This window comes from Acanthopagrus latus, chromosome 11 (assembly GCF_904848185.1).
Source record: "Acanthopagrus latus isolate v.2019 chromosome 11, fAcaLat1.1, whole genome shotgun sequence".
In the NCBI taxonomy this organism is placed as follows: Eukaryota; Metazoa; Chordata; class Actinopteri; order Spariformes; family Sparidae; genus Acanthopagrus; species Acanthopagrus latus.
In genome coordinates this window covers 5,174,837-5,202,222 of record NC_051049.1, presented here as the reverse complement: position 1 = coordinate 5,202,222, position 27,386 = coordinate 5,174,837, and the positions used below count along the sequence as shown (strand labels likewise).

General features: G+C 39.8%; 1 protein-coding gene across 3 annotated transcripts in view; it reads right to left on the bottom strand.

Moving 5' to 3' along the window:
• Positions 1-24,459, bottom strand: part of rab6ba (RAB6B, member RAS oncogene family a) — a 51,729-nt gene extending 27,270 nt beyond the window's left edge. For 2 of the 3 annotated variants that reach the window (XM_037115333.1, XM_037115334.1), the window contains exons 1-2: positions 24,134-24,459; positions 1,242-1,300 (exon numbers count right to left, since the gene is read on the bottom strand). In XM_037115333.1, the coding sequence (XP_036971228.1) occupies positions 1,242-1,300; positions 24,134-24,203 (129 nt within the window). In that variant the 5' untranslated portion in view covers positions 24,204-24,459. The remainder of the gene's footprint in view (positions 1-1,241; positions 1,301-24,133) is intronic. The other variant, XM_037115335.1, reaches the window with a different exon arrangement.
• Positions 24,460-27,386: the final 2,927 nt, after the last annotated feature.

Genomic DNA, 27,386 nt, shown 5'->3' with positions numbered 1-27,386 from the left:
AGCGAGGCACAGGCCTCAGCTGTCCATTATAAATGTTGTGAAAAAAATTACATACATGATTTTTCTGGGGCCTCAGTCATGTCGTCTTTTTGTCTATTTGTCTGACTGAAACCTTCAGACATTCAATTTATGATAGAATTGTTGCATCTATCTCTCAAACCAAATGCAAAAAATGCTCACAGTCAGGGTCCTCTATGAATACTGTATTCCTTGAAAAAGAATATTTTGTGCACAAAAGTCAAATGAAACACATCTGAAACAAGACTGCTTCATCACAATCAGCAAAAGAAGAAATGATGTTCTGTTATTATAAAACTTTTCTGTAATTTTAAAAGCAATCTCAAACGATAGAAATCTTCCACTGCAATCTAAATTAAAACAGAAGCCAACAGCTGGAGCCTTTACTTTGTCTAAATGACAGACAGTATTCCTTCTGGCATGAAGTAGCTACACTGGGTGGGTATAGTGCAAACATCACCAGCAGATGAAAAATAATATTCAGTGACAATTTAAGCAAGTTTAGCCAAAGAAAAGTTACCTCTTAAGTTTTCTTCACGCTTGGTAATCTCATATATTGATATTTCAGAGCAGCTAATCTGCTTAAGGTTTTTCACACGTAGCACAGGCTCATAACACTGTACGTTCCCTCAATAAAGAGCCAGAGTGAGCAACCACACACACACACACACACACACACACACACACACTAAATTATATGCGAAGGAGGGCAGAATGGCTTGGTGAGATTTATTTTTAATTCCTTTTTTATTACTATATAAGGAGATACTTTTTGCTTATAAAGCAATAATATTGCAGGGTTTATTTAAGGGTCCTCTGCGTGTGTGCACACGCCTGCAAAGGCCTCTACAAGAGCTGTGGCTGCTAAAGCAATAATCTGTTTTTAGGATGACGAGTGAGATTAGGCTGCTTTGGAGAACAGGGTTAGAAATAGTGATCGCCTGAGGGCCCACAGTGCTCTTGATGTTGTTCAGTTCAAAGTTGTCTGTTTTAACATCCATCTCGGCTGTGACTTCCTCTTCTAACACACACACACACACACAAATAAGCATTTCTGGCGAATTCATTTTCTTGATAATCATGTTTCTTTGATCTTCAATTTGTGTGCAACTGTAAGTTTCACTCCAGTGGATAGACACACAGCACAGTGTGACTGATCAATAGAGATAATATTGATCATTACAGACAAAGCGCTGACTGTCAGTGCCTGCCGTGGCACCTACCTGATACGTATTGTCGAAGCTGTCGTACATGAATCGTGTGATCAGAGACGTCTTTCCAACTGCAAGAGAAAAAACAGACAGACTGCGTTAAGTGAGAGACAAGAGGCTTTTTGTCTTCCTCTGTTCAGACACACAATAAATGTAACAGCAGGAGTGGTGGTTATGGTTTCTGCCAGGGATGTCACTGCTGCCCAGGGAGCTCATTACGGAGTGTGGGGGTGACCAGGAGGTCAGCGCTGGCATCAGGTCCACATGTAATTGCAGTGCTGCAGCCACTGCTGGCATTTTGTGTGCTCCCAAAACACGGACATTTCCAATATAATCTATCTAATGGGGAGAGCATGGTGATGAGATGCAAAGAGGCCAAATCATTTTCAGAGAACAGTTGGAGACCTGAGGGGTTTGTGTTCCTTTACAGTCGTCCATTAACTGCAGATCATCTAAACAGAATGCCAAGCAAACACACCAATTAATGTCAGGTCATTTTGATGATTAATCTACAGATCTTGGAGAAGGATGCAGAAAGAACATATCTCACTCATCTTAAAAACATTATTATGACTGTGAATTAAACATTTAACACATTTTTTGAGGTCTAAAACGATTGTTTTGGTTATCTCGAGCTTCTAACAAGGTTTGTGTAGTACGACGGTGTTGGTATCATGTGGTGTCTGTGTATCATCAGCATCAAGAGTCTTGGCAGGTGCCAGCGTGTGGAAAAAACAGTAGAAATGGCTGAGTTCTACAATCTGTGCCCAGTCTACAGTCTGATGTTAGCTGGTTAAAGTTAGAAACATTAACATCAGTTAGCTGGCATAGTAATTTAATATTTGCTAACTAGCATTAGCAACATGACCTAGTTCAACAGACTGTCAACCACAAAGACTTGAAAAACTGTGGTGTTGTGACATGAATGCAACTGAAGCAGGGGTATGCTGCTTTTAGAGGCTGAACATTATCATTAACACCTTTTAGTCCAAGAACAATGACAACTGGTTGGTTTTAGACCCTAAACTCACACAACAATCACAGTGAGGCAGTTTTGAAACAGATTGTAAGAGACTGTTTGTTTGCAGGCCACTGTCAATCAAATCTGATCAAACCACATGAACACACTCCTCATGATGCAGCTCAGATGAATTTCTGCATCACTCTTGAAAATAATACTTGCAAACCACATTGTAACATACGTTACATCTTTATCATATCAAAAACAGCTAGAGAACAATGTAATAAAAAGGAAAATTATAAAGATGTTAACTCTCCAGTTTTTGAGCATTGTTCATTATCCTGATCAATGTTGGTGCATCACAGACACACTCTTATACAGTGTTGCATGGACTAAAGTGATCACACATATTAAAATATATCTGGGCATTTATAACAAGCAACATCAGCAATACGATCAATATCAAGGTGAAAATAAAGGGACGACTGATTCATCGTGCTCCTTAATTCCTGTTAAGCAAAATCAATTTAGAACAAGTTGCTCTTACAAAGAATAAACAGAACAGAATTACTCATAACATAAACAAGACGATTTCATATTATACTTGAATGGTTACCTGAAAAATTATACTGAACTAAACTGCCAAGAATCATTATGGAGGCGTGTTATGATATGTGACTAACAATGACCGGGAGGCAGCCAACTGATTTCATATCAATGTGAGTATAAATTAATTATTTTCAGAGTATAAGGCATGATATACCAGGATAAAATCGCTTACAGAAAAGACGGCTGGTGAGACACGGTCGACTCAGTGATAGATGGCGTATCTGATCTCTTATTCTCGTGGTTTTACTAATGAAGGGGACTGGAGAAGAGAAAATGTGGAAGCCAGCAGGAATCAATCACATCCTCTTCTTATATCCATTTAGCAGCAGTGCAGAAGGGTTGGCTGAGAGCCGGTATCTTATATCCCTCTGACTCAAGTGGAACAGATCCAAAGTACTACACTGAAGTCTCATCTGCCAGTAAACACTGACCGGCCTCTGCATGGTGCTGACTACTATATAGTTTACTGACATTTCATCTTATTGACTCTTGACTCATGGACATAAATCTACTCATCCACATACAGTTTCCCACTGTGCAACATCTTTTTATGCCGCTGCCATTCCAGATTTGCCTTTATCAAATATCTGCAAAAACTGAAATTAATTATTCAAGTGTAACCCAATGTACTGTAACCAAATCCTCAAAATGTGCAAGCACAGGCTCGCTCAGTAAACATAATCTGTCTTTAATTCACAGTTCATCAAATGGGCACCCTGTTCAAATTGTTTATAGAAAGAGTTTTATCAGGCAGACTAATTACACGTGTCTGTGCCCTCACTCGGTTTCCATATCTGCAAGGCAGGATCTGATATGCAGCTACTGATTATGCTAATGATCTCATGCTAATTTATCAACACATCATCTAGCTTACTTAGCACCAGAGTTGTCCTACTTTAGATGGATATCAGTTAATTTAACACGTACTGTTAATTCAGTCATGGTCTATTTGGAACTGAAAGTACATTAGGACTTCTCGAGTAAAGACAACTGCATGGATCTGTAGTTAAAGCAGTATTCAGTATTAACGCAGCATTTGTTGTGTCCTTACGCAACACTAAATTAGGCTGGTATAGTTTGTAGCTATGAAATGAATGTTTAAGGCCCTTTTACAGACTCAGATTTTTCAGAGTCAGTCTGAAACATTTCAATGTGAGTCTCTGAATTAATTTTCAAATGAAGCAGTAAATCTAAGACTACGCCCGCAGCTACATTCTAAAAATCAATGTAAGTCCACATTAGCACTTCCAAGTTGTATTTGTAGAGAACGCTGTCCAAGATGAAACACCTTAATGACATAAAAAAAATCTGTTCTTCTCCCCCCTTTTTTCAAATGACTAACAACAAAACTACAGCCTGACAAATACTGGATTTTTGGGGATGATGCCGATATGAGGGCACCAAAAGAGGCTGGATTTTTTTTAAGTTTAACAATAAACATTATTGTCCAAAACAGCATTAGCGCACCGTGAATAAGAAATTCTATTTTCAATCGTAGATGACCCCATGTATGTTCTTTTCTATTACGTTTTGACATTAATCAGTATTGAAAATCATCAATACTTGCAGCCCTACACATTACAATACAGCGTGGGTACAGTTTATCACCTTAAATAATCGCTCACGCAGAAAGCCCTCACATCAGTGGTCTTGAGAGCAGAGCATTAGGATGGAGAGACGTCCTCGCTGCTGACTCATCCTCCTCGACCACTGAGCAATGAGAGACAGCACTCTCTGTTCCTCTCAGTCACTGCTGAAAGCTTCAAAACTCAGGGACGGGCAGAACATACATTTACTTAAACCCCCCTTTTTTCCCCCTCTTACTCAAGTAGTATCTGTTGCGAGTGCAGTATGACCAAAATCTGAAGAGGCACTGAAATTCAGAGCAGCACTTGGACACTTGGATATATGTACAAAATGACATAATGAGGCACATCGACATCACACTAGAGTGAAACCTTAACATGTCCCTTGAAGTCCTGATCCAACCTTCTAATTCTCATCTCATCTAATCTTAAAAAGGCTGAACTGAGAGTGTTATTCAATTTTTGTCAATACCTTCAGATATAACTGCAGGTCTGTTTGTGTGAATTTAATTACTGGGGTGGAAGCAGGAAGCTTAGTTACGCTCATGGCTGCAATAATTTAGTACATTTTCCTGTTAGGCTAAAAAGAAACGATTAACAAGGCAGATTTTTGATTACATTTTCAGAATTAGCTCTGCATTTCTGAACATTTCCCCCCTCATAAGCTTTTCATCCTCTTTGCCATTAACGCTGAACACTGCTTTGGAGATTATGATGGGATTCAAATGGTTAGTAGCTTCAGTCGACATAAAAGTAAAATCTGAAGCAAAGAGATAACAAAGCAACAACCTCCTTTCATTTAGGTCGTAATGGAGGTGTGTTCCCACAGGGCAGTGGGTTCACAGAGAAAACGTAGCTTATTAAATTTAAGAAGGAAGGATAACATTGAACTACAAGAAGTTGAGCGGTAATTTAAAACTTCCTGGCTGTCGGGGAAAAAACAAACCTTAAAGAATACTAATCATGAAATGAGAAACTAGTATTAAAATGGATTAATGCCACCTTTTTAATAACATGTTAGTACACAAAACTACCTCCTCTCATCCAGTGAGCACTAATCAAAATATATGATGAAGGATGGTAGAAAAGGTAAAATCGTTTGCTGTTAAACTAAATATACAGGAAATTATCTTTAGCAATGCAACAGTTTTGTCTTTGATGAATTCCCCCACAGATTCCAGGCCGTCTGTGTGAATGTCTCATCTTGCCATTTAGGCTATTCAATGTAGCTTTTTCTTCAGTGTCTGGCACCTATTGATTACCATCACACTCTAATTGAAGTGGATAACGTGAACAAGCTCCTGTAGTGCAAATGGCCGCCTTAATGACGGGAGCAGGCTGTCCACCATTCTTGACATGTCTTCTGATGACAGCAGTCTAAATCCATTGAATTGCCTACATGTGGCTCCCACCAGTCAAGCGAACCTGGGCCTGTTAATAAAGACCCAGCGGGCTAGTTTTGAGGACAGCTCATTCAAGTTCTGATCTGCTACGGGACTCAAAGGTGGACCTCACAATGAATATGCTAATGTGACCCTTTTGTGTTACCTTAATTAGTGACTGTCTGGACTGTGGAGTGACGAGCTGCTGCATTGTTTTGTTGTGATTTCTAGATGAGATCTCGAATAAAAACCCTGCCTCTAATGACATGACTGATTTTTAATTTGACATAAGTTTTTCAGTTTTGGAACAGCTGGAAAGTATGCTGTGATTTTTTTGCTGTGACTTTTGGTTACTGTGGTTACATACAGCTTTGCTCAAAGAGCTGTGGTAATTTTAGAGGAGTTATTCTTTCCTGTTATGTAGCAGCAGGAGGGGTCAGAGAGGACGAATTCGTGAGGTTACATAAGGCATTTAAATCTTTAACATCCTGGTGCAGCATTGTATGTGAACCTGACGACATCATCTTCCATTTAGACCTGCAGTAAGATGAAGTTCACATGCAGGCACAGAACTAGACATCTGATGGGACTCACTAATGTAAACAGACATCTCTTCAAGATTTGTACGACTTAAGTCCCTCTCACGCGTGCTCTGCTCCCCTGAAATTTTCCAAACATTACCTGGAGGAGCTGTAAATGGCTTTGCTGTATATGGTTTGTGTTATATGAATGTGTAGCTGCTTTGGAAACTCTGTAATGTTTCCAAAAGCCCCATTATTCGGTTGACCTCAGCATGTCTAAAGGGTTTCTCCAGCAATTAAATATTACACAGTGTAACGTATTGAGACAGATTGTAAACAGAATCAAAATCAATTCAGCAGAGCCAGAGATATGCTAACGTTTAACCCCTTTATATAGGTCAAGCTGATGAAATATCCCACAATGCATCTTTTATTAAGTCTGTTATAAGCCATCATCTTTAAACTCTATGGCTGCACAGGTTACAGAGGCCTGGACATAACAACAAGCCACCACAGTCCATCAATTCACTCAAACTAATCTGGTTGAGGAGGCAACTTGATTAGTGATAACGTTCCACGCACAGTTTAATTTGGGCAAAATCTGACACGAGATCACTGACCCAAGTCATCCTGGCCTTCACCTCCTCTATTTCCTCCAGTGCTGCTGGAGGAAATAGAGGAGGTCTTAGCTGCTTGTTAGCTGTGGCAAACAGGAGTAGGTGGTAGTAATACTTTTCTTTTGATAAATGCTGTTAGCCTAATGTCATGTGAGTGACTGAGCCGAGCAAATAAGCTAGCGAATTTCCTAGCATTAGCAAGCTTGTTAGCTCTTTCCTTCCTCAGTGAGAACACACTGAAATGAAGGGTGTGCGAAGGTGAAATAAACGCCATGGGGAAGAATAGAACATGAAAGAAAAAGATAATAAGATCTGAGAGTTTCTATGAATGACTACTGCTAGCCTCGCTAGCGAGATTACAGTTAGCTTTCCGGCTACAGCAAGCTAGCCATGCTGGCTAGTTAACAAACAAACCATGTAAGTATTTTTGTGGAAGAGCGAACTTTCTCAATTTACTGACATTCTTTACTAGACTGCTTATTGAAAACTAACACTGTAACACAATATTCAGACCCTGAATGCACATTTCTCCACAGGGGAGCTATTCAAGATGTAACAAGGCACCACACTGTCTCTATTAATGATGTACAACCACACAGAGTCAATCATCAATTATGTAACCACCTTATAGACATCTTAATAAATAGTAACAAAGATAGGGGATTCCTGCATTGTGCGTTTCAAATTATATCCTCAGTTTTAATAAAGTCTCTGCTTGCTGCGACGCTTCAAAGACTTTGCGGAGAGAGTTAGCAACATGAGGGCCAATTAACTGAGAGAACTGAGCACCTGCTGCTGCACAACCTGCACTTTCACTACCAGGACTCCGCTGAGCACAGTCAGCATACACCTCATCAAGGCATCTCATAAGAGCTTAAAATGCAATTTAACGGCATGTTAAAGGCCCAACACAGTCGGGCTCACATTAGGCTTTGCCTCCCACCTACGATTTGTGAACTATGTATCCATAAAATGAGTTAGTTAAGGATTCTCTCACCTCTACACCTAAACAATCAGTGACTAATGTGTAACAAATGCGCTAGAATGAACCTGATAAATCCCTACGAGACATGACAAGAACTGAAGATAATTGTATTGAATGGGTGTGATTGAAATTAGTGTACTATAAAATAGAAGATCTCACAAACTTTTAATGACAAAATCCAGACTTAAGAATAAGTTCACCCACAAATAAAAAATCAGTAATTATCTCATCACCCCCATGGTGATGCAAAGTCGGGTGAAGGTTTGTAATCCCCATTTTTCTGGAGCATCGCTACAAAATTGGTGCTGCAGCATTATAAACAAAAAACAACTTTAAAAAAGAACATAAAATGGCTGCATACACCTTGTCTGGGATACTCAAAGTCTGCCTGAGTTCCCAAATTGATTTAAATGATGTTGTTGGTGGACTTTTTAAAGCCGAAATCTTCACCGGAGCTGCTAAGCTGAAAATGTTAGCGTGCACCCCAACTTACCAGGAGCCTGACCATGTGTGGAGTGTGCAAATGATGTCCCTTCAAATTAGTTTGGGATCTTGGGGCTTCCGTATACTTGGACTACTCCAGACGAGCTGTATGGAGCCATTTTATGATTTTGTTTCAGTTGTTTCTTATGTTTTAAAGTCTCCAAACACCTCCATTGTTTGGTAGTGTTCTGCAACGCTGTTTTGCTGTGAAGATGGAGAAATGATTTGACTTTACCCCACTTTCCATTGGCACGACGCTGAGTAGATAATGACTGAAGTTTTGGGTGAACTTATCTGGTGATATTTTTCAGTATCTTCATAACAAATACAGTGTATGTGTGCGAAAGATTTGTTCAACAGCAGAGGTTGAATTAAACTCTATAAATTAAGTTTCTTTCCAAAAAAAGGGGTTCTACAAATATTTTGTATTCATTTAACATATTTTAATCTATGGACCAGCCAATAAACATACACAGCATGATAAACCTCCAACTACCACTTCTTGCTGAGCTCTTTAAAACTGAATAATACACTAAGTTGTCCATCCAGCCCTGAAGGTGTGTGCCAAGCAGCCAGGTAAATCCACTGCTGGTCACTTGGCAGCAAGCATCATGGAATACCCTTGAGGACTTGGCAGCCAATCAGAGCATGGCAGTGCTTTCTGCATGGGCCCAACTCCCACTCACAAGGAGATGGATAAAAATAAAACTGTGCGTGTCATGCATTGCTTTCGCACGACACCAGGATAAGAGCTCAGCACGCTGGAGAGAGGCAGATATCTAATATTTAACGATGAATGAAGAAACCCAGAGGAATAAGTGGTTATTTAAGATTGTCCCTGCTGAGGAAGGAGATCTGGAGAAGATACAGAACAGTGGGAGAGATATGGACTCTTGCATCTGTGTACTTGTTTATTCATAGTCACAGCAGCTGGCGCACAGAACCCGACCGGAGAAAGCCAAACAGCAGATGGCCTAAAAAATGAATTTCCTTCAGTCTAAGTTAACGAATTACACGCACATTAAGAAATCAAACTGAAATGACACCCATAGAGCAGTAACAAATATGCCTATAACTGTCACAAAGTTATATGGATATTGTAAAAAAACGAGCTGTATATAAGATTATTTCACAAAATACTGCTTCAGAAAAAATCATCAAGGGTCAGGTGCCTTGCTGAAGGGCTACTCGACAGGCAGAATCAGCATCATGGCATTGTTTACAACACCCAAAGCCACGCCCCTCGTTTGAAGATTTTGTTTCAAAAGATCTAAAAAAAAAAAAAAAAAAAGGGAAAAATCTAATTCTTGCATTTTTCATATCAGCAACTCCCAAAACTAAGCCGTGGCGAGCTCTCTGGATTTAAACACAAGATGTGAGGCTGCCTCAGACGAACTGAGGGACCCTGCTTCATCATCAAAAACCTAGAATTATGTGTGAAGCAAACACATAGCTGGGTAGAATAATTTGCAGTTTTGTTTGTCACTGTGTTATTGTGAATAAAAAGTAGAGCCTTCTTTTGCCTGTGTGTTGTCTAATTCAGAGTAATCCATGACATCCTCTCTTGCATTGAACAGTGTTAAAACCACATACATTTGGTTGGTAAGGTCTTAGGTTTTTTAATCAGCAGTGGTTATGTTATAGCACATACAGGTTAACCACTGTGTCACAGGCCTAAGGCCTTATGGTGCGTGCTAAGGTGTCACCTTTAATAAAGGAGTTTCTAACTCATCAGAAAGCCCTGGTCTATCCTCACAGGTGTTTCCACTTTATTTGTTTGATTAAACCTGTCCTCGGGAGTGCGAGACTGTGAAGAGACTGAGCTTGATTGAAATCTCCCTATGACAGGACAACTTACATTTATATCATTCTTGTTATTACGTAAGTTTAACTTCCAACTAGAGCCATCAGCCCGAAACATAACTGTTTACTTACTGTATGACAGTTGGCTACACAGGCTGTTTCAAAACGCTCCTGCTATCCTGATATGCTATATTTTAGCAACGAAACACCTTCAAATCACTAACTGTGATACTATCAGTGACAGAGCATGTGGACGTAACAAAGCTGACCTCAGCCTCGTAAAGCACACAGATATCTGGAGACGTGGGCGCTTCGAGCTGTGTTGTTTCTACTAGTTCACAATGAGAAAGTCCAGACCAGCACAATTAAACTGGTAAATGGCAAGTAACAGCCCCGGTTCCTCGGCTGTGTGCTGTCCTATTAGCTTCACTCTGTTTGATGCCAGTGAACCTTTCTGGCTTGGATAACATGATAACCGAAACCATTACACTCAAGCCAATTATTATTATGGCAGAGCAAACACAAACATAGAAATGGTTTCTATCCATATACAACTGATCAGAGCTGACACTTTTTAGCCATGCTGACGTCTCGGCTCCACAAACAGCTATTGGTTGGACTGCAACGTTATCATGTACAGACTTTCATGGTTCCCAGAGGATGAACCCTACTAACTGTGGTGATCTGCTGCTAGAGCTTGACAAAGGTTTGGGTAATATATCTATATTAAAACATTATCATGATGTGAGACTATATCTTGTCTTAGGTGCTGGATATCGTTATAATGAATAAGAGTTTTCCTTGTTTTAAAGACTGCATTATAGTAAAGTGATGTCATTTTCTAGACTGAGTAGACTGTTAATGTGTTGTAAAAGTACAAAAAGACATCTCTCCAATATTGTTGCAGCTCTGATATCGAGGTATTTCTTCTGAAATATATGAGTATTGAGGATTTTTTTATATGATTTTGATGATATATGATTTTTGAACTGTTGCAAAATGAATGAAACTCCCATCAGTATCAGCTCTACTTCAGTGCAGGGGTCTTAAACTGCCGCCCCCCCGGGCCACTTCCTTTTATTTTGAAGTAGTCTAATCAGGAAATAGGAATGTCTTCAGTTCGCACCGCTGTCATTCATCAAAATGTGTCTGCAAATCAAAACAACGGTCTCTTTTCCGGCATTTGTAGACAGCAGATCAATCTTAAATTTGTCTGGGAGTAGTTTTATTCAGTCTGTGTGAGTAATGGACAAGAAGGAGAGGTTTGATGAAGAGCTGCAGGTGACAGGCTGCACTCTGCCAGCTTATCAAAGAGGTAACAACTCTTTTCCCTCATTAATTTTTATGGAGTTACCCGTTATGAGTTGAATCCGGCATAAATCCGACAACTATTCCTCTGCCATCGTCTCGGCAGTCAGCTCTCTCCACGCTAAAAGTTTAATGTGACTCCAACACCTCCAGTCGTAGCCTCTGTTGTTTGAATATTGAGTCAATAACTATTGAGTAAAATGACGGTGGGGTGGTGGCCACAGTCTAACACCGGGATAACCGACTACCAAGACAAGCCAAGCATAAGGTTTAAAGAGCTTTGTGTTTCTTTTTTCGATATTAAGAAATATTAGTAGAAGTGTTGCAAGGTTTCTGTACAAAAGTATTTCATTTTTTAGTTCAGTGCAAGTTTCTAATAAGTTAGGGGGAGTTGGGGAGTAAGGAAAAAAAAGATTTGCACTAACTGTTAAAAAAATACACAAAAACGTATAGAAAACTGCTGCATTTTCGTAGTATTATAATAATGATGGAAATAAAAATATTGCACCCTCTTGCAGTACTTTGAAAGCTGTAGTGGCCTTCCAACATGATGATAACGCCACCAGTAACCTCAAGCTAATTTGAGTTTGAGACCCCTGCCCCTGTGTTTAGTGCGAACACTGCTGCTGTTAGCATTTAGCTCAAAGCACTGCTGTGCCAAAGTTAAGTTAATAACAAAGTTATATAAGAATTTGAAGGATCCATCTATCTACTTCTATATTATTATATTAAAGATTGCAAATCAATCACTTTCTCTCGAGTCGGGCTACGTGACGGAGGATTAATTAGTTTCAAAATGTGTGTCATATGGCCTACACCTACACCCAAACTGCGATATGAACTCTTTCCAGGACACATCCATTTACCAATACCTCTGAATAATGGATGAACATGCTTTCAAACTCAACAAAGGCCGAGTCTCCTGTGCACACATAAAGCACTCAGACAGCCATTTCTGCTCTTATGCAGTCTAATGAGGCATTTGATGTTACTAAAAGCAATAGCAACACACACACAAACACAACCGTACATACATACAAACACAGTAAGAGCACAATGACATCCGCTGAGGTGTGACACCAGTTTTGAAATATGACTCTTGTGGAGTTTGTGATTGCCCTGGGAAAGGAGATAGAAGTCATATGTCTACTGTTTGAGACCAGAGGGCGTGAGACAGACCGACCTGACATTTTAATGTTTAAATTTGATTCTCACAAGGCAGCTGGAGGCTGAAGGAATGAAAAAAAAAAAGCATCGACTCAGAAGAAAGAGGACACTGCTTTAATTTCCCGTCCTCCAGACAACAGAGTATGTTGTGCATCAGATATACTCATGTTCTTAGAGCTGAACACAGCAGATAAAAAATAATAATTACATTATACACTCAGATTAAATTAGCTGGAGTGGGGTTACCAAAACAAATTTACAAAACTGATGGCAAGTATGCAGTGCCTACGAGTTAATCTCATTTCATTAGTGAAACAGGTGGTGAATGTGCTGTCCACACATTTTTTAATATGTTGCATCAATCTCTCATCAGGACAGAAGAGCAGAGGTGCTGATTCACGCAGCAAAATACAAAATATGTAATTAGTTCAATAATATTGTTTTTATAATTATCATTTTATAATTGTTTTACCATCTACCAATTTGATTGATTCACAAGATGTTTCAGGTCAGGTCAGATAACAGTAAACCCCTCCACAGCAGACATTTTGACTAATTAGTTCAATAATATTGTTTTTGTAATTATCACTTCATAACTGTTTAGGGTTTAACATCTACTAAGTCAACTGATTCACAAGACGTTTCAAGTCAGGTCAGATAACAGTAAACTTTTCGACAGCAGACATTTTGACTAGTTAAATATGGAAAAGCACAGGTGGAAATTATAACATTAATGATGGCTGCATTTCATTTATGTGATCTAGCTCCATGGCTCTGGTATTGTGCATTCTCACTCATTGACATGGCTTACTGGGAGACTTAATACTAAAGGATGGAGCCCTTGTTAACATTATTGGTCACACGTGTGCTTTTCCTGCTTTGACAAGCTAAAATGTCTGCTGGGAAAACGGTCTGTTTCCCTTTGATCAATATTTCCCACCTTATCTCTCCTACACCTAGAAGAGCTGTTTACAAATTCGTCTGAAATATTGACACAGCCTCTCCTTGACATCCCAGACCAGAGCTTGACTGTTTTAATTTTTTACATGGGTGCACCTATGTTTTTCCTTTAGGTGCACATATACATTATCTAGGGGCACCCAGCCTACATTATAATTCAATTTCTTAGTCCATTATGATTGTAATTAGGAATAAATGCACATATATGCACCAAATTAAATCAAATGCAAACTGATCAAGAGAAATTATGTTCATATGCTTCTATTTGTTAAAAGCAACTCTTAACACACCCAGTTGTTGTTTGCTACAGCATTTTTATTCGACCAGATGAATATCAGGCACACTGGTGCAGAGGTGCTAAGAATGTAGATGTTCAGTCTGGAGCTCTACAGGCAGCTCAAGCAGCAGAGACTTCAGAGAGTCCCACAATCCTTATTTTCACAGACATGGCCAACAGTCAGAACCTAAACCTGTGAGCCAGGCAGCCCAATGCTACTGGAGAAATATCCAAATAATGAAAATAACGATGAACAGGTAAAAGCATCTTATTATTACACATAATTAGGGCTGCTTGATATAATGAAAAAAAATTACATTGCAATCTTTAGATTTTCTACAATATATATTAGGATATGAATTAAAATACAGTCTGTAAAATACAGTCTGGTAGATATAATAAATCAGTCTGGAATAACTGGGGTGATTGTGAAGATGAGTGCATTTTATCAAACAACCGAAGTCGGTCCTGCTTTGTTTGATTGATCAAGAATGATTGTGAGTGGTGGTTTGCTGTGTAAACAGTATCTCACATCACCCACAATCAACAAATTCTGATGTATAGAAGAACCCTTACATCGGGCTAGATTAACAGATGTATGAGTTACCTTTTGCAGATCTGTCAGGGACAGTGAGAACTGTACGATTCTCTATTTGCATCCAGCAGCGATAAAGTTGTGGCATTATGTGATTCAATAATTTGCCTTCCTTGACACTGAACTTCCTCCGATGTGACTACCACACACATGGTAATAGCAATGTCGATGCTGAAACAAAATATTGTAAAGCCCTACTTGTAATATCAACACAAGTACAATGCCACATAAAACCAGGACGTCGTAAATTCTCCTGTTGCTGTTGAAGGGGGAGTTTAATCTCGACTGGGTTAAATCTACTACATACCGATTCATTTTCATTGGTTTTTAGCTGTTCTATTAAGATTATCCATTGTCAAGTTGCTGCTTCTCCATCACCAGAGACCATTACCCTTTTAATTAAACACTGATACCATAATTGCATCTAATAACTTTCATTCATTTTAATTAAAACTTGTATAATTCTTCAGTAAGGACCAGACATCTCATATTTCTTGCTCAGAATCGTTCAATGTTCCCCTTAATAGTGACACTGGGTAACTAAATAATTCATAAATCTATCTGGCACACAAAATCATTAAGTCCATTCTGCTAATTAAATTCTGATAAATGAATAAGTTGCAACAACATACTCAACAAGAGTATTTTCCAAATGACTCACATGGAAACACATGTTTGTGTTTACTGGCAACAGGTAATTTTGATGTTGCACTTATGGAACACTAATTAAATGTTCATCAGTAATGCAGTCAGTCTGTAATAGTACAGAGAGCTACTCAAAATGTCCAATGGCCCAACATGCAGCTGGTAAAATGAATAGAAAGTGATTTTTCATTAAACATGTGTGAGTGGAGTTGAGAAAACAAAGAATCGAGTACAGACTAAAGAGACCACTGATAACTCAAATAGACGTTAAAGGTAGGGTAGGTTGAACAATTTGAAACAAATTAGCTTGCCGCTACATCTGGAAGTGGGAGTTAACTGTCTATAGACCTAATTAGTGAATCCCCGACAAATTTGTGAAATCTGGTTAGTTTTCAGCTAATGGGTAAAAAGGAAAATGCCTGAGAGCTCTGATTCAACCACAAAAGTTGCTATCGTGTTCAGTGACAAACACTGTCCAGACTGGACTGTAAATGTAACCAACTGTGGTAATTTACACCTTTTGTCTTCTGCTAATTAAATGAAATTCTATTACCCAAGTGTCAGTCAGGTGCAATTCCCATAGCCAGGTGCACAACAGGTGAATACTTGGCTCACTTTGAACCAAGTGCATCAGCGATAATAATGACGTTGGATTCAGTTATGATTTGATGTGACCATGATGATGCACTTTTTTGACCCTCTGATCCATCAATTAATCAGAGAATAAGTTTGACTTAAATGATCCGTAAATCAGGCCGAAAAGTAAGAATGACTCCATGCGCAGCCCGGTACACAGATCATTAATGCTTTTTTTTTTTTTTTTTCCAACATCTGCTCTATGACGACACATCTCAAATTAGCAAATAAAGTAATCATAGGATTATGTATTTGGTCATTGACCCTCTGACTGGTGTACATTGCATGCAGCCATTGAGGATGCTGACAGATCAAAACCTTTAGGCCTTCAAGTTCCCATGGCTGACAGAAACGCGGCCACATGGGCATCCTAATGGTGTCTTCAAGCCTGTTCTGTTGACCGTGGCAAACTGCCAGAGCCGATAAATTATTGGCTTCTGAGTACACTGTTAAACCAGTGGGTCAGAATGACACGGCCTCAGCTTTTGCTCTCATGCGCCAGAGAGACAAAAAAGCTTATTTTCAGCCAAATCTAATTAAGAAACCAACTTAATTTATTTAGTTAAACAGGAGCTGGATTTTATTAAGACTAAGGCACAGTCTATGCTCCTCGTGTTAACAGCAGGTTACACTTTCTCTCAAACTGGCGGTCAACAATTCAGACAACTGAATCTTTTTAAAGCTCTAAAAGGTTTGTTTAGTCGCCCGTGTGCAACCGGCCTATGCTTCTGATTATTAAAAAAGTAGAAATACAAAAAATCTTTTTAATTTTTCTGGCACGAACAATTCCATTGTAAATATCATGGTCAAAATTACAGACTGTGGCCATTAAAATCAAGATATGTAGCCTAGAAGAAAACCTGCGACGCATTTGTACATTGGCACTGGAATCTAGTTTTGGATCCGATCGAACAGTCATGATGGGCCCAGCTAGCAAAGAAAATGCTGACTCAAGGCTGATCTCACGCTGTGAAATTGTAGCTTGTTTACCTTTAGATCCTTGCTCCACAGCAGAAACAAAACAAGCATTGTAACCATTGTGTTGGGGATCAAGGCTTGCCTTTGCTCCTAGGCTGAGTGTGTGTGTGTGTGTGTGTGTGTGTGTGTGTGTGTGTGTGTGTGTGTGTGTGTGTGTGTGTGTGTGTGTGTGTGTGTGTGTGTGTGTGTGTGTGTGTGTGTGTGTGTGTGTGCAGGACAAAATGCTCAACTAAACACACCATCAGCTTCTAAAGAATCATTCAGGTTCCAGGAAGGAAAATAGACAAAAATGAGATGCCTTCCTGTCCATCAATGAATGCTGGAAGGATAAGCGCTATAAAGGGCAGAGGAAAGACAGAAATACTTAGCATCTGATTAAAAAGAACAACATTGTAATGCTTTAAAAATAGCTGTCACTGACATCATGAGTGGTCCAACACTGCCGCAGCCCGACAGCATGGAGCCACCTGTTTCTCTGCTAGTCGTGTGGTGGTGATTCATTTCTTTGTCCACTGAGTTTGATAAACACTCCCTACTATGTTAAACTGGAGTGATGAATGTTCAGCTTGCCTCTACTCCATAAATCCCCACAGGACCTTCTGCAAGGTGCTCGCACTGGCATCTCAATGAGACAATATATATTCTTATGGTCACATGTACTGTGTCGAACAGCGCTGATTAAAAACATTACTGCCGTTTTCAGTAAACAAAGGCCTGCTGAACACTGCACCGCCATGGGGCTGCACTCAGGCTAAAGCAGCCCCATGATGAGAGCTCATCTGGGGAGCTGGGGAAAGGGTAAACACTGATGGAGACCTGCTGAACTCAGTGAAGTGTCACATCCCATGCTGGGTAAATGACAGCCTTCCTCCACAGCAGGGATTTTATTCACTGAGCCGTTCTGTTTGAGCAACCAGGATTATGTTTAAATGGTATTCTTTGTCTCTCTCCTTCCAAAGAGCTCATATTAAGCAAGAGCCCAATCCATTTCTAAGACACACAATTTGGAGACAGCGGTCCTCACATAGTGTCTCTAGCTGAATGATGTGGGGTCCTTTAAAAGTTCCTGAATCTATTTCCTTCAACATTCATTCTAATAAAGCAGGGTATTAAGCTGCATTTGTAATAAGACCAGCGCCCACTCCCTGTTTTATTCTTGCTCTTTATAAAAACTGTGTCATCAGATATTGCTTCCAAAATCTTTTCACTTACACACAGGCGGGCGGAACTGAATCAGACTGTTTCTCAACATCACTGCATGGGCAGCAGACAGATTTGCAATCTTGTTTTATTCTGGGAAGAGTGTATAAGTGCGGCTGCGCTTTCCCATGGGCCTTTGGGAACACGCCCACTCAGTTGTGCAGCATATGTATAGAGCTACCGTCACTCTGCTTGGTATTCCTTGGCTGCAGACCAGCTCCTGCAGGACTGAAAACACCTCTTAATAAGTCAGAAAATGTCACAGTTATCAAACAAACAAACAAGCAAAAAAAAACCTACAGTCATCAAAATCATCTTTAGGCTCCTGACTACTTCTAAGCATCTTCAGCGATGTGCAATATCTGTACTGTGAAATATGTCACAGACTAAAACTGTCAACAGAATGTGAAATAATAACAGTTATGATGCTATGATGTATCTGTATTATGTTGGAGAGGTAGATCGTAAATTTAGCATTGTAAGCGGCTAGCCTTGGCCTGTCCCAGTTAAAAGCTCCTGTGCTAGCTGCGTCAACACCTTCTTTAAAAAATCTTCTTGTTGTACCATGTTGATGTATTTCACAGTCAAAACTTTAACCCTGTTTGTAACACTAAAGGAAAAGTCCAGGAATAACCAGATTAATTAGGATTCATCATCCACTGACCATTAATAAAAACAGAATGTCAGTCCATCCTATAGTTGTTAAGATATTTCCGGGTTGACCAAAGTGGCGGGCCGACACAGAGTTATCCCTACAGCTAGCATGGTATAAAAAGGAGATTAGCGAATAAAAAGTGTGCCAGGCTAATAACAGAACAGACGTGTTTTCTCTCCTGAAAGCCATGAACAGAAGGACTGACGGTGCTACTTGATCGATTACACCCATTAATGGGCAGCTGAGCCGATCAATAGCAGATCAAAGCTGTCAAGAAGCTGTTTCCCTCAATCCATCAGAGAAAGAAGAACACTTGCCGGGAAAACGCAATGGGATGTGAAATGAAGGGGATGACCAGTTATCTTAGGCACAGCTAGATTCTAAAATGTTACAGCAGCAGAAGTGACTCTCAGGAAATGTGGACCGGCCGCCCAGAGGCTTCAATCTTCAAGTCAATATCGACAGCCTGTCTTCAAGCCCTCATTCAAGGAAAAATCCTACAAGCTGGAGGTCTGGTAACTCTATTTAATTCACAGCTGCACTACAGGATTCAGTTTGAGAGGAATGTAATGATGTCGGGACAGCCAGACCACTTAAAAGAGCTGTAGATGAGCTGATGAGGTTCAGCAGGGAAGAGAGCCAGCAAGTCAAGTCCTGTGAGCCGCCCCGCTCTGTTCTAACCCACAAATGAACTCACCTGCTCCACCCCTCCACACACACACCTGAGGCCCTATACACATCATTACATGCTCTTGCAAAGATGGAAAGACTTTGTTTTGACTAATTTTTAGGATAGGTTTTGGTGTTTTCTAGAATTTTTAACCCTATTGCAATTCAGTTGAGATGTGGTGTTTCTTGGGTGTGGCTTAACATTATCCTGGTTCACTGTTTAATAACCTGTCTTACAATGAAAGGATTAGTTTGTAATTAGTTTCAAATAGCTGGAACAGAAAAAGACAAAACAAACAACAGCAAACCAACCTACAAATCTCAGCAGTCTCCTCAACATATTTCATCAGTTATCTCCCTCTGATTCACACCAGCACGATATTCTCACCAGTGAATGTTTGTTTCAGTTTCTGAGGAAATGGGTGCACATGCAGTCTTCGTGTATGCAGGCTCCACACAGGAAGCAGTTTTAAGATGCCTGTGTCAAGTCAAACTTGCCCGTGCTGAGCCAAAACCTTCGATATTAACAAATAACAAACATCCAATATAACCGTAAGATAGCTTTGTTGTGCTTCTGCTGTACTGTATGCAAAAAGATTGGAAAATTCCAGTCGAAACACAACTTTAACTGGGCCTCTTTTTTGCGACAGTATTTCTACACATCCCTCTGCTTATCGTTGTACAATTTCAGTATGAAAAGCTGCATGTGTTTGATGTGTGCATGTGTGTGCACACATGTTGTATCTGTATCTACATCTGTGGTTTCACAGCCTCGGTGAGGAAATGTGTCAGCTGCTCCCTGCCTGGGCAAGCCAGAACTCTGAGTTTCATTTGCCCGGAAAGCTGTGCCCTGCAGACACAGTGATTGATGCATTAGACAACCAAGTAAAGCCTACTTTGAAGCATATTGGTCCGGTGATTCAGCAGTATTTGGAAGCCAGCTCTCGTTTTGTGCGATGGCAATCTCTGTGCAGTGAAAGATGGCATTTTGATTCAGTGAACGGAATCTCATGGCAGCCATGCGGATGGATCTACCAAATGTATTCCCATCTGTTTGTCTGAGGTGAAATGAAGCATGCAGCAGGGGATTACCTCCAAACAATTAGCTTTTCCAAAGTACCGCCCAGTATTGCTCCTTTAGAAACGTGCCTATGGCAAAAAACATCCATGACCCGATAAATCTGAGGTGTTCTAACAATGACCGGGTGGACTGCTCTGAGGCTGGAACTTACAAGATGCTGTTTCTGCCAGGAGCGTGGGCACGCAGACTTGGAAGCAGCTGATTGGCCTGCTTAAAGCCTTCAGTTTTGTTAAGGAAATCTTTAGCTGGCCTCTTTGTACAGGCAGTGTAGAAAACACCCGAAGAAGTATGCAGGAGGAGAGACTTCCTGACAGCTCATTTAGCATTCTGCCTGCTTCCACCCACTTAATCTGGAGCCCCCAACTCTCTGACGTTGGCTGATTCTTTTATGAAAAACAGAACATCATGCCATCTTTCCCTTTATAGACACATTTTTCAGACACTTCCACCATAATGGACCTTCACTGTGCACAGGAACTATCAACCCAGAAAGAACAAATGGTCCTCTCACTGCAGCCTCTGTACTCACACCCTGTTCCTGACACACTTCAGTCCAGTCATGTACATTAATAAATAATAGTGGCAGATCTGACGGGATTCACGCCCGCCTGGGCACCAGCTGCAATTATAACAGACATGTCAGAGAGACACAGCTCCACCGGAGACAGCCCAATCAAACACGAGACTGGCGCTGCCACTGTCTGGACGAGCCCCAGTTGAAAAATAAAGTCCCCTCGCTCGCCTGGCACTGAAAACCGGCACAGACTTCACTCCTTCAGACTGGCTTGGATGCCTCATGACAGACCTACACGATCTACAGGGGCTTAAGATTTCAACGACCCTGGTCATTTTATCACAGCATGATACTCTCTAAAGTCCACACAAACCTCCAAGACGATATCAGGCTTACCTTGCTGATAAAACTTTACACCCGTTACTGTAATTACTGAGCAGTGATGATGTCTGCAGTAATTACAGGAAATGCTGATTCTGGAATAGTGTGGTACATATCATTAGAGCGATACACAAAGATGCTACAGTATGTATGTATGTATGTGTGACATTAAACAAGAATCTTTTAAGACGACATTCTAATGAGCAATGACGATATATATATAAAGTATACCAGGATAAAGCTTTAAAAAAGAAAATCATGATTTTATTTTAAGGCCATATCCCCTTTTTCTAATTCAAGTTTGAACTGAGATGTCCAAAAAATGTGAAAAATTATCATAATTTCACAGAGCCAAAGTGACGCCTTCAAAGACTCACTACACCAGTGATGGGAAATGTATATAAAATAAATATCAGTAAATTGGTTAAATTTATAGCCAATAAATGGACTTGATAAGATGGAGCCAAACTGCTTTCAGCTGCTTGGTTATCCGTATCAGGCAAAAAATAATCCATATCTTCCATCCCTTCATGTCCAAAATGACCAAGAGTAGCAGCAGTTATTTACATTTAAAAAGCTGGAATCATGTTAAACTTAAACAGTTGATCGATTATCAAAATAGCTTGGCAACTAATTTTACTTCGATTGACTCGATTAATTTAATAATCCTTCAAGCTCTAATGTTCCAACCAGTTTATGCTAACACATAACAAACGTGTCTGTCATATTCTGAATACAGACTGCAGAGTCCGGCTGCCAACCAAACAACAGACCTTCGTTAAACCCAAGGACCTAAAGAACCAACTCATCAACACTGCCATTTGGTCATTTATCAGATATATGATTTTAAAGAGAGAGAGAGAAAAAAAAGATCAATCAGATCAATGTACTGTCCTCTGCTTCAGAAGACCCTTGTGCCAATCAATTGTGAAAACCGACAAATCCTTAAAAATATTTTACCTTTCACCAAAATAAGGAAGCTTGGCTATTATTCACAATGTCAACACATTCAGCCAGGTTCATTGTCTCATGAATAGAGCAGCACACTCCCTGATATTATGTTTGTGCAGCCCAAATCCCCTTTGGTTTGTTGCTTGGCACATCATGTTATAAAACTGCCCAAGAGTAAAGCCAACCAACAGGCCAGTGTTTGTGCTGTACACATATATACTGTATCTATCTGACATTAATTAAGACATGTGTTGTGAGGAGATAGAGAGGATGTTGTCAGGCCTAATAGAGTACTCTTGTATTGCAAACAAACCTCTCAATGCACTGAAATTAATTTTGCCTTGGGCTGCATCTAATGACTGATTACGAACTGACTCTTTTTTCAAATTTATTTCAGTGAATCTATTAAAATGTTAGAAATTATGTCTTCAGATGTCTTGTTTTGCCTGACCAGCAGTCCAAATCCCAATGAAATTCAATTTGCAATGATGAAAAACACAGCAATTCCTCTCATTAGAGCAGCTGGAACCAGACAATTATTGGCTTTTTTCCCCTTTTTTTTTTACTTGACTGATGATTAATCCCTGATGGAAATATTTTGCCTTCTTTTTGATCAGCTGATTGATTAATGGACTACTTGCACTAACACCACTGTTATGGGCACTGCAGGGTATCATCAGACATTCTCAGGATTCCTTTAAGTTCAGTTAAGGCATCTTGATGATAATCCCCCCCGGGGTAGAGTACCGACGCTTGGTTGCACAGATATTAGACCACATAAACTCAGTATTATTCAGATAATGAGTGTGCCACACTGTTGTAAATTGAACAATATACTGTGTAATGCATGACCCCCACTATACTGGATGATCAATAGGGCCCAGTGAAGGAACTGAACCATGACTAATGTGGTTCATTTGGCTGCTCAAGACCTCCGAATTAGACCATAAACAGACCGGCCCTGTTCAGAAGACAAAGTGAACCTAAAAGATTCAAACCATGTCTCAGCCGGCTCGGTGTGTGATCTTGTGGAAAACCTTTTTTTTTTTTTTTTTTTTTGTTGCCACACTGAAGCCTCAGGGGGAAAAAAAGGAGAGGCTGAGCTGAGGGTGTGGGTGAGTGAAGCTCAGGATGGAGGCACAGATACACACACACACAAAAAAAACATGATAAAATCAAAGATGAGTCTCTACAGGAAACAAATCATTAATAGAACAAGTCATCATGCAAATAAAAACCCACACAAACTTGGTCAGCAGCCTCCGCAGGCAGACTGGAACAACTCCAGGGCAGAGACTACTGCAGCCGCACAAGTTATCTCATCGCTACTGATCAGCCTGGGTGTGTCTCAACACACACACAGGAATATTTACCAACTTGGATCATCCACAGCATCAGACTCTCTCTCTTTACATGCACACAGCCAGTCTCATTTCACCGAGCATTACTCATTTAAAACCGATGCTGTTTAATTCCTAATAGCTAGTCCGGGGATGTTTCTAACTAATAAGGCAGCTTATCCGCCCTTCAAGGTGGGCATTAAGGCATTATTAGAGCCTCTGTAATTTTACTGATAAACTTAAAGAGACTGCAGGCTACAATTCAAACACTCCAGTCCATTGTGTGAAGCCTCACGGGCTGGTAATTTGATTAAAATAATGCCCTCCTCTCCTCTCCCCTCCCTGCCCTCACTCCCACAGACTGAACACACTCATCTCCACACTGAGGACATGTTTTCTTCTTCTTCTTCTTCTGCAGTTTAGAACCTTAAAACGAGACGTTACGCCGCCAGACTAGCTAGCTAAATATCCGTCTCTTCAACAGGATGAACTTGCTGACTGGCGAGCAGGTGCAACGGGTTCACCACGACAACACGACAGACAGAAAGAAAGAAAGAAAGAAAAAAAAGAACTTCTCGAGAGAATTTAAACACGTCTTACCACTTTGCTCCCCAAGAAAGACGAGTTTGAATTTTCTTAAAGGGTTCCCAAAGTCACTGCCAACGGACATTTTGAGGAGGAGGTGGTGGAGGGGGGGGAACTCTGGACACCGGAGGACAGTCGGAGTGTACTTGTGTGGCTCCCACTCGAGTTCGCAGTCGGTCGGTGGAGATGCTGGATGGAAAAAGGCAGTGATGTTGCTTCCCGTTCAGCCCGGCTCTCTCTCTCTCTCTCTCTCTCTCTTCGTGATGGGGACACTGTGCCGCTGCTGCTGCTGCACCGGTCCGTGACGCTCGGGCTGGGTTTTTTTTTTTTTTTTTTTTTTTCTTGGTGCGCATGCGCGGCCTCTCCTCGTTCTCCGCTGAACTGACAGCCGTGATATAAAATGACGTCATGTGAGACAGCGAGGGAGGGAGAGGCAGGCATGTTTCCACTTTCTTTCTAATAACTTCACTCTTCAACTATGTCAAAAGATTATTGTACTTCTTGTAAAGTGTTCTCTCCTAAATACAGTTTTCTAAGAAAAAAAAAATAGTTTAATTATCTGTCTTGAGGATCTTCTTGTCTTGGTCCAAAATAATCATATATATATATATATATATATATATATATATATATATATATATATATATATATATATATATATATATATATATATATATATATATATATACATATACATATACATATATATATATATACATATATATATATATATATATATATATATATATATATAACACTTACTTGCCAAACATAAAGGTGTGTGCAGCAAATAAATTAATAAATAAAAACTTAATATTTCAAACAGTGTTATTTAATTTATTCTCTAACACAGTGGTTCCCAACCTTTTTTGTCTTGTGTACCCCCTGAGCCTTTTTGTCATACCATGAGTACCCCCTCACTCATGAGTGTTGATGATTCTCCAAAAGTGCTCCTGTGAAACGTTACATTACAGGATTATGAAATGAAAATCATTTTATTATATCTTCTTGATTTGAGCATTTGATTATTCTGCATTTTCTTTTCTTTCTTTTTTTTTTTTTTTAACTCAAATTAAACATAAAAATAAATAACGTGAATATGTGATATGAACTAATTGTGGCACACACGCACCGTTTTCTTAATGGGCAAATGAAATGACAAAATATTTACTTATCATCTTGGAAATAAATTAATAAATATTTCCACGTACCCCCTGTAATATGTTCACATACCACTAGGGGTACGCGTACTCCTGGTTGGGAACCACTGCTCTAACATAAAGTGAGTCAACTTAGTAAGAGATATTAAGAAGAAAAATCTAATGCAGGCAGAGATATCTTGACTTCTACTTTCCGCTATGAACCTAATTTAAACACAGGATTCTACAATTCCCATAATGCACCTTGATATGATCTCTCAATTACCCTCCTTGCCTCAGTGTACCTCTTTCAAACGCCAGGCTGCATGGCCCTGCGCAACCTTTGTATCACGGGCTTTCTGTTAATGATTTATAGTTTCCAAGCCCAACGCTGTGATAACCCTGATGACATCATCAACTGACATCATCAAGGTCATGGTATCAGACTTTGAAAAGTTTTATTGCAGCCACAAAAACAAATTGTTCTGGATACTACTTCCCATCATTAGTAAATTGATCTTTATGTGTAAAATCAGTGGCCTAAAACCATAATAATACTTGCCAAATATATATTATATCCTATGATATTTATTTATTACATTATATTGGCATGTATCCAACATATTTTTACACTTGATCCATAAATTCATGTCCAAAAAGTCTAAATATTAAGTCTTAAAAGCTGTTGATGTTTATACAGTATGAATGCTATGTGTAGGAAAGTAAAATGGCGGTTTAGTCATGTATATTTCACACCTGGACACGTGGTGGTTTGTTCACTTTTATCAGGGGTGATGGCCCAGTGGTGACCCCTTATGGTTTGTTCAGACTATGGGTGACAAAACAACAGGCCACAAGTCATGGAAGTCGATGATATGAAGTTACAAACTGACATCTGAAAAATGTTGCTGTCTCACAAGTATAACACTTAAAAAGTCGAAGCTAAGCTGGCTACAACTATCGACAACTTGGTGACAGTCTAGCTGGCCATGCTACACATTCCTACCAGCCCATAACATAACATTAACCCTATTTTGTGACACAGTATTTTGGCCACTTGGATGCTCCTAAACAATCATAGAAACATATTACAAGTGGCAGTGTGTCCATGATTCTCTCTTCTTCTACACATTGCTATGTGGTACTTGATTATGGAGAAACTGCTCTATAGAGCATATAGGCTACATAACTGTATAGAATTCAGTGTATACAGAATTGAGTTATAGATCCAAGATGAAACTAAGAGACAGCTGGACTGAGGAAAAATGGAAGCACAGTTACAAATGTGTTTCATCACTACTGACAGCACCATGGATTTATCAATGCACAGCATATTCGGGGTACTGATATGATTTAGAGGCATGGTCGGGGCCATAGATTCTAATTTGTAGAGAGCTCAAACAGATGAAGGATCAATGACTCAGGCAGCTTCAACTAAACAACCCATCTGCCCCCGCACTCCCTCTGGTGCGAGGGGAGAGAATCCCCCCTCTCTCTCAGGTTGACAAGGGGGTTTCATTTTGCCTGCTGTATATAGAATATTGTGATTTTCATTATTTATCTATGTTATTCCAATGAGGCCCCTTGTCATACCAGTACAAGATAAATATAAAGTACATAGTGGAATGTTATCACGCACTGCATCATTGTATATATTTGAAGTTTTTACCTCTCTAAAACTTAAATTTCTTATCAATTTCTTATTTGTGATTTGTGTGTGACATTGGGTGTAGCTTTTTACTTAAGTCTCACACACTTTCTGCCCTTTCTGTCCTTGTTTTTTTCCTGCCGCCACTATGACGATGACACTCAACAAATGATGTCTTCTCCCCTGTCTGAGATCCAGGTGGCAGCACAAATCTCTGCATCTCTGCTTCCCTTTCTCCACGGCAGGGCATCTCCCATCCACTCTCATCCTCCTTACTGTTTATATTTGCATCAGCAGTTCAGCTTATTTTATGAAATTGATGTACTGGCCCGAGTCTTGCTGATTTTGGGTTGTGTCCAAACGATTAGTAAGTTGCTTTAGCATCAGCGAAATAAATCTAATGTAATGTAAAACTAGATTTAAAACTGCAGGACCCACCTTGGTTGATATTTTAATATAGAAGTACATTTTTGAAGTTAAA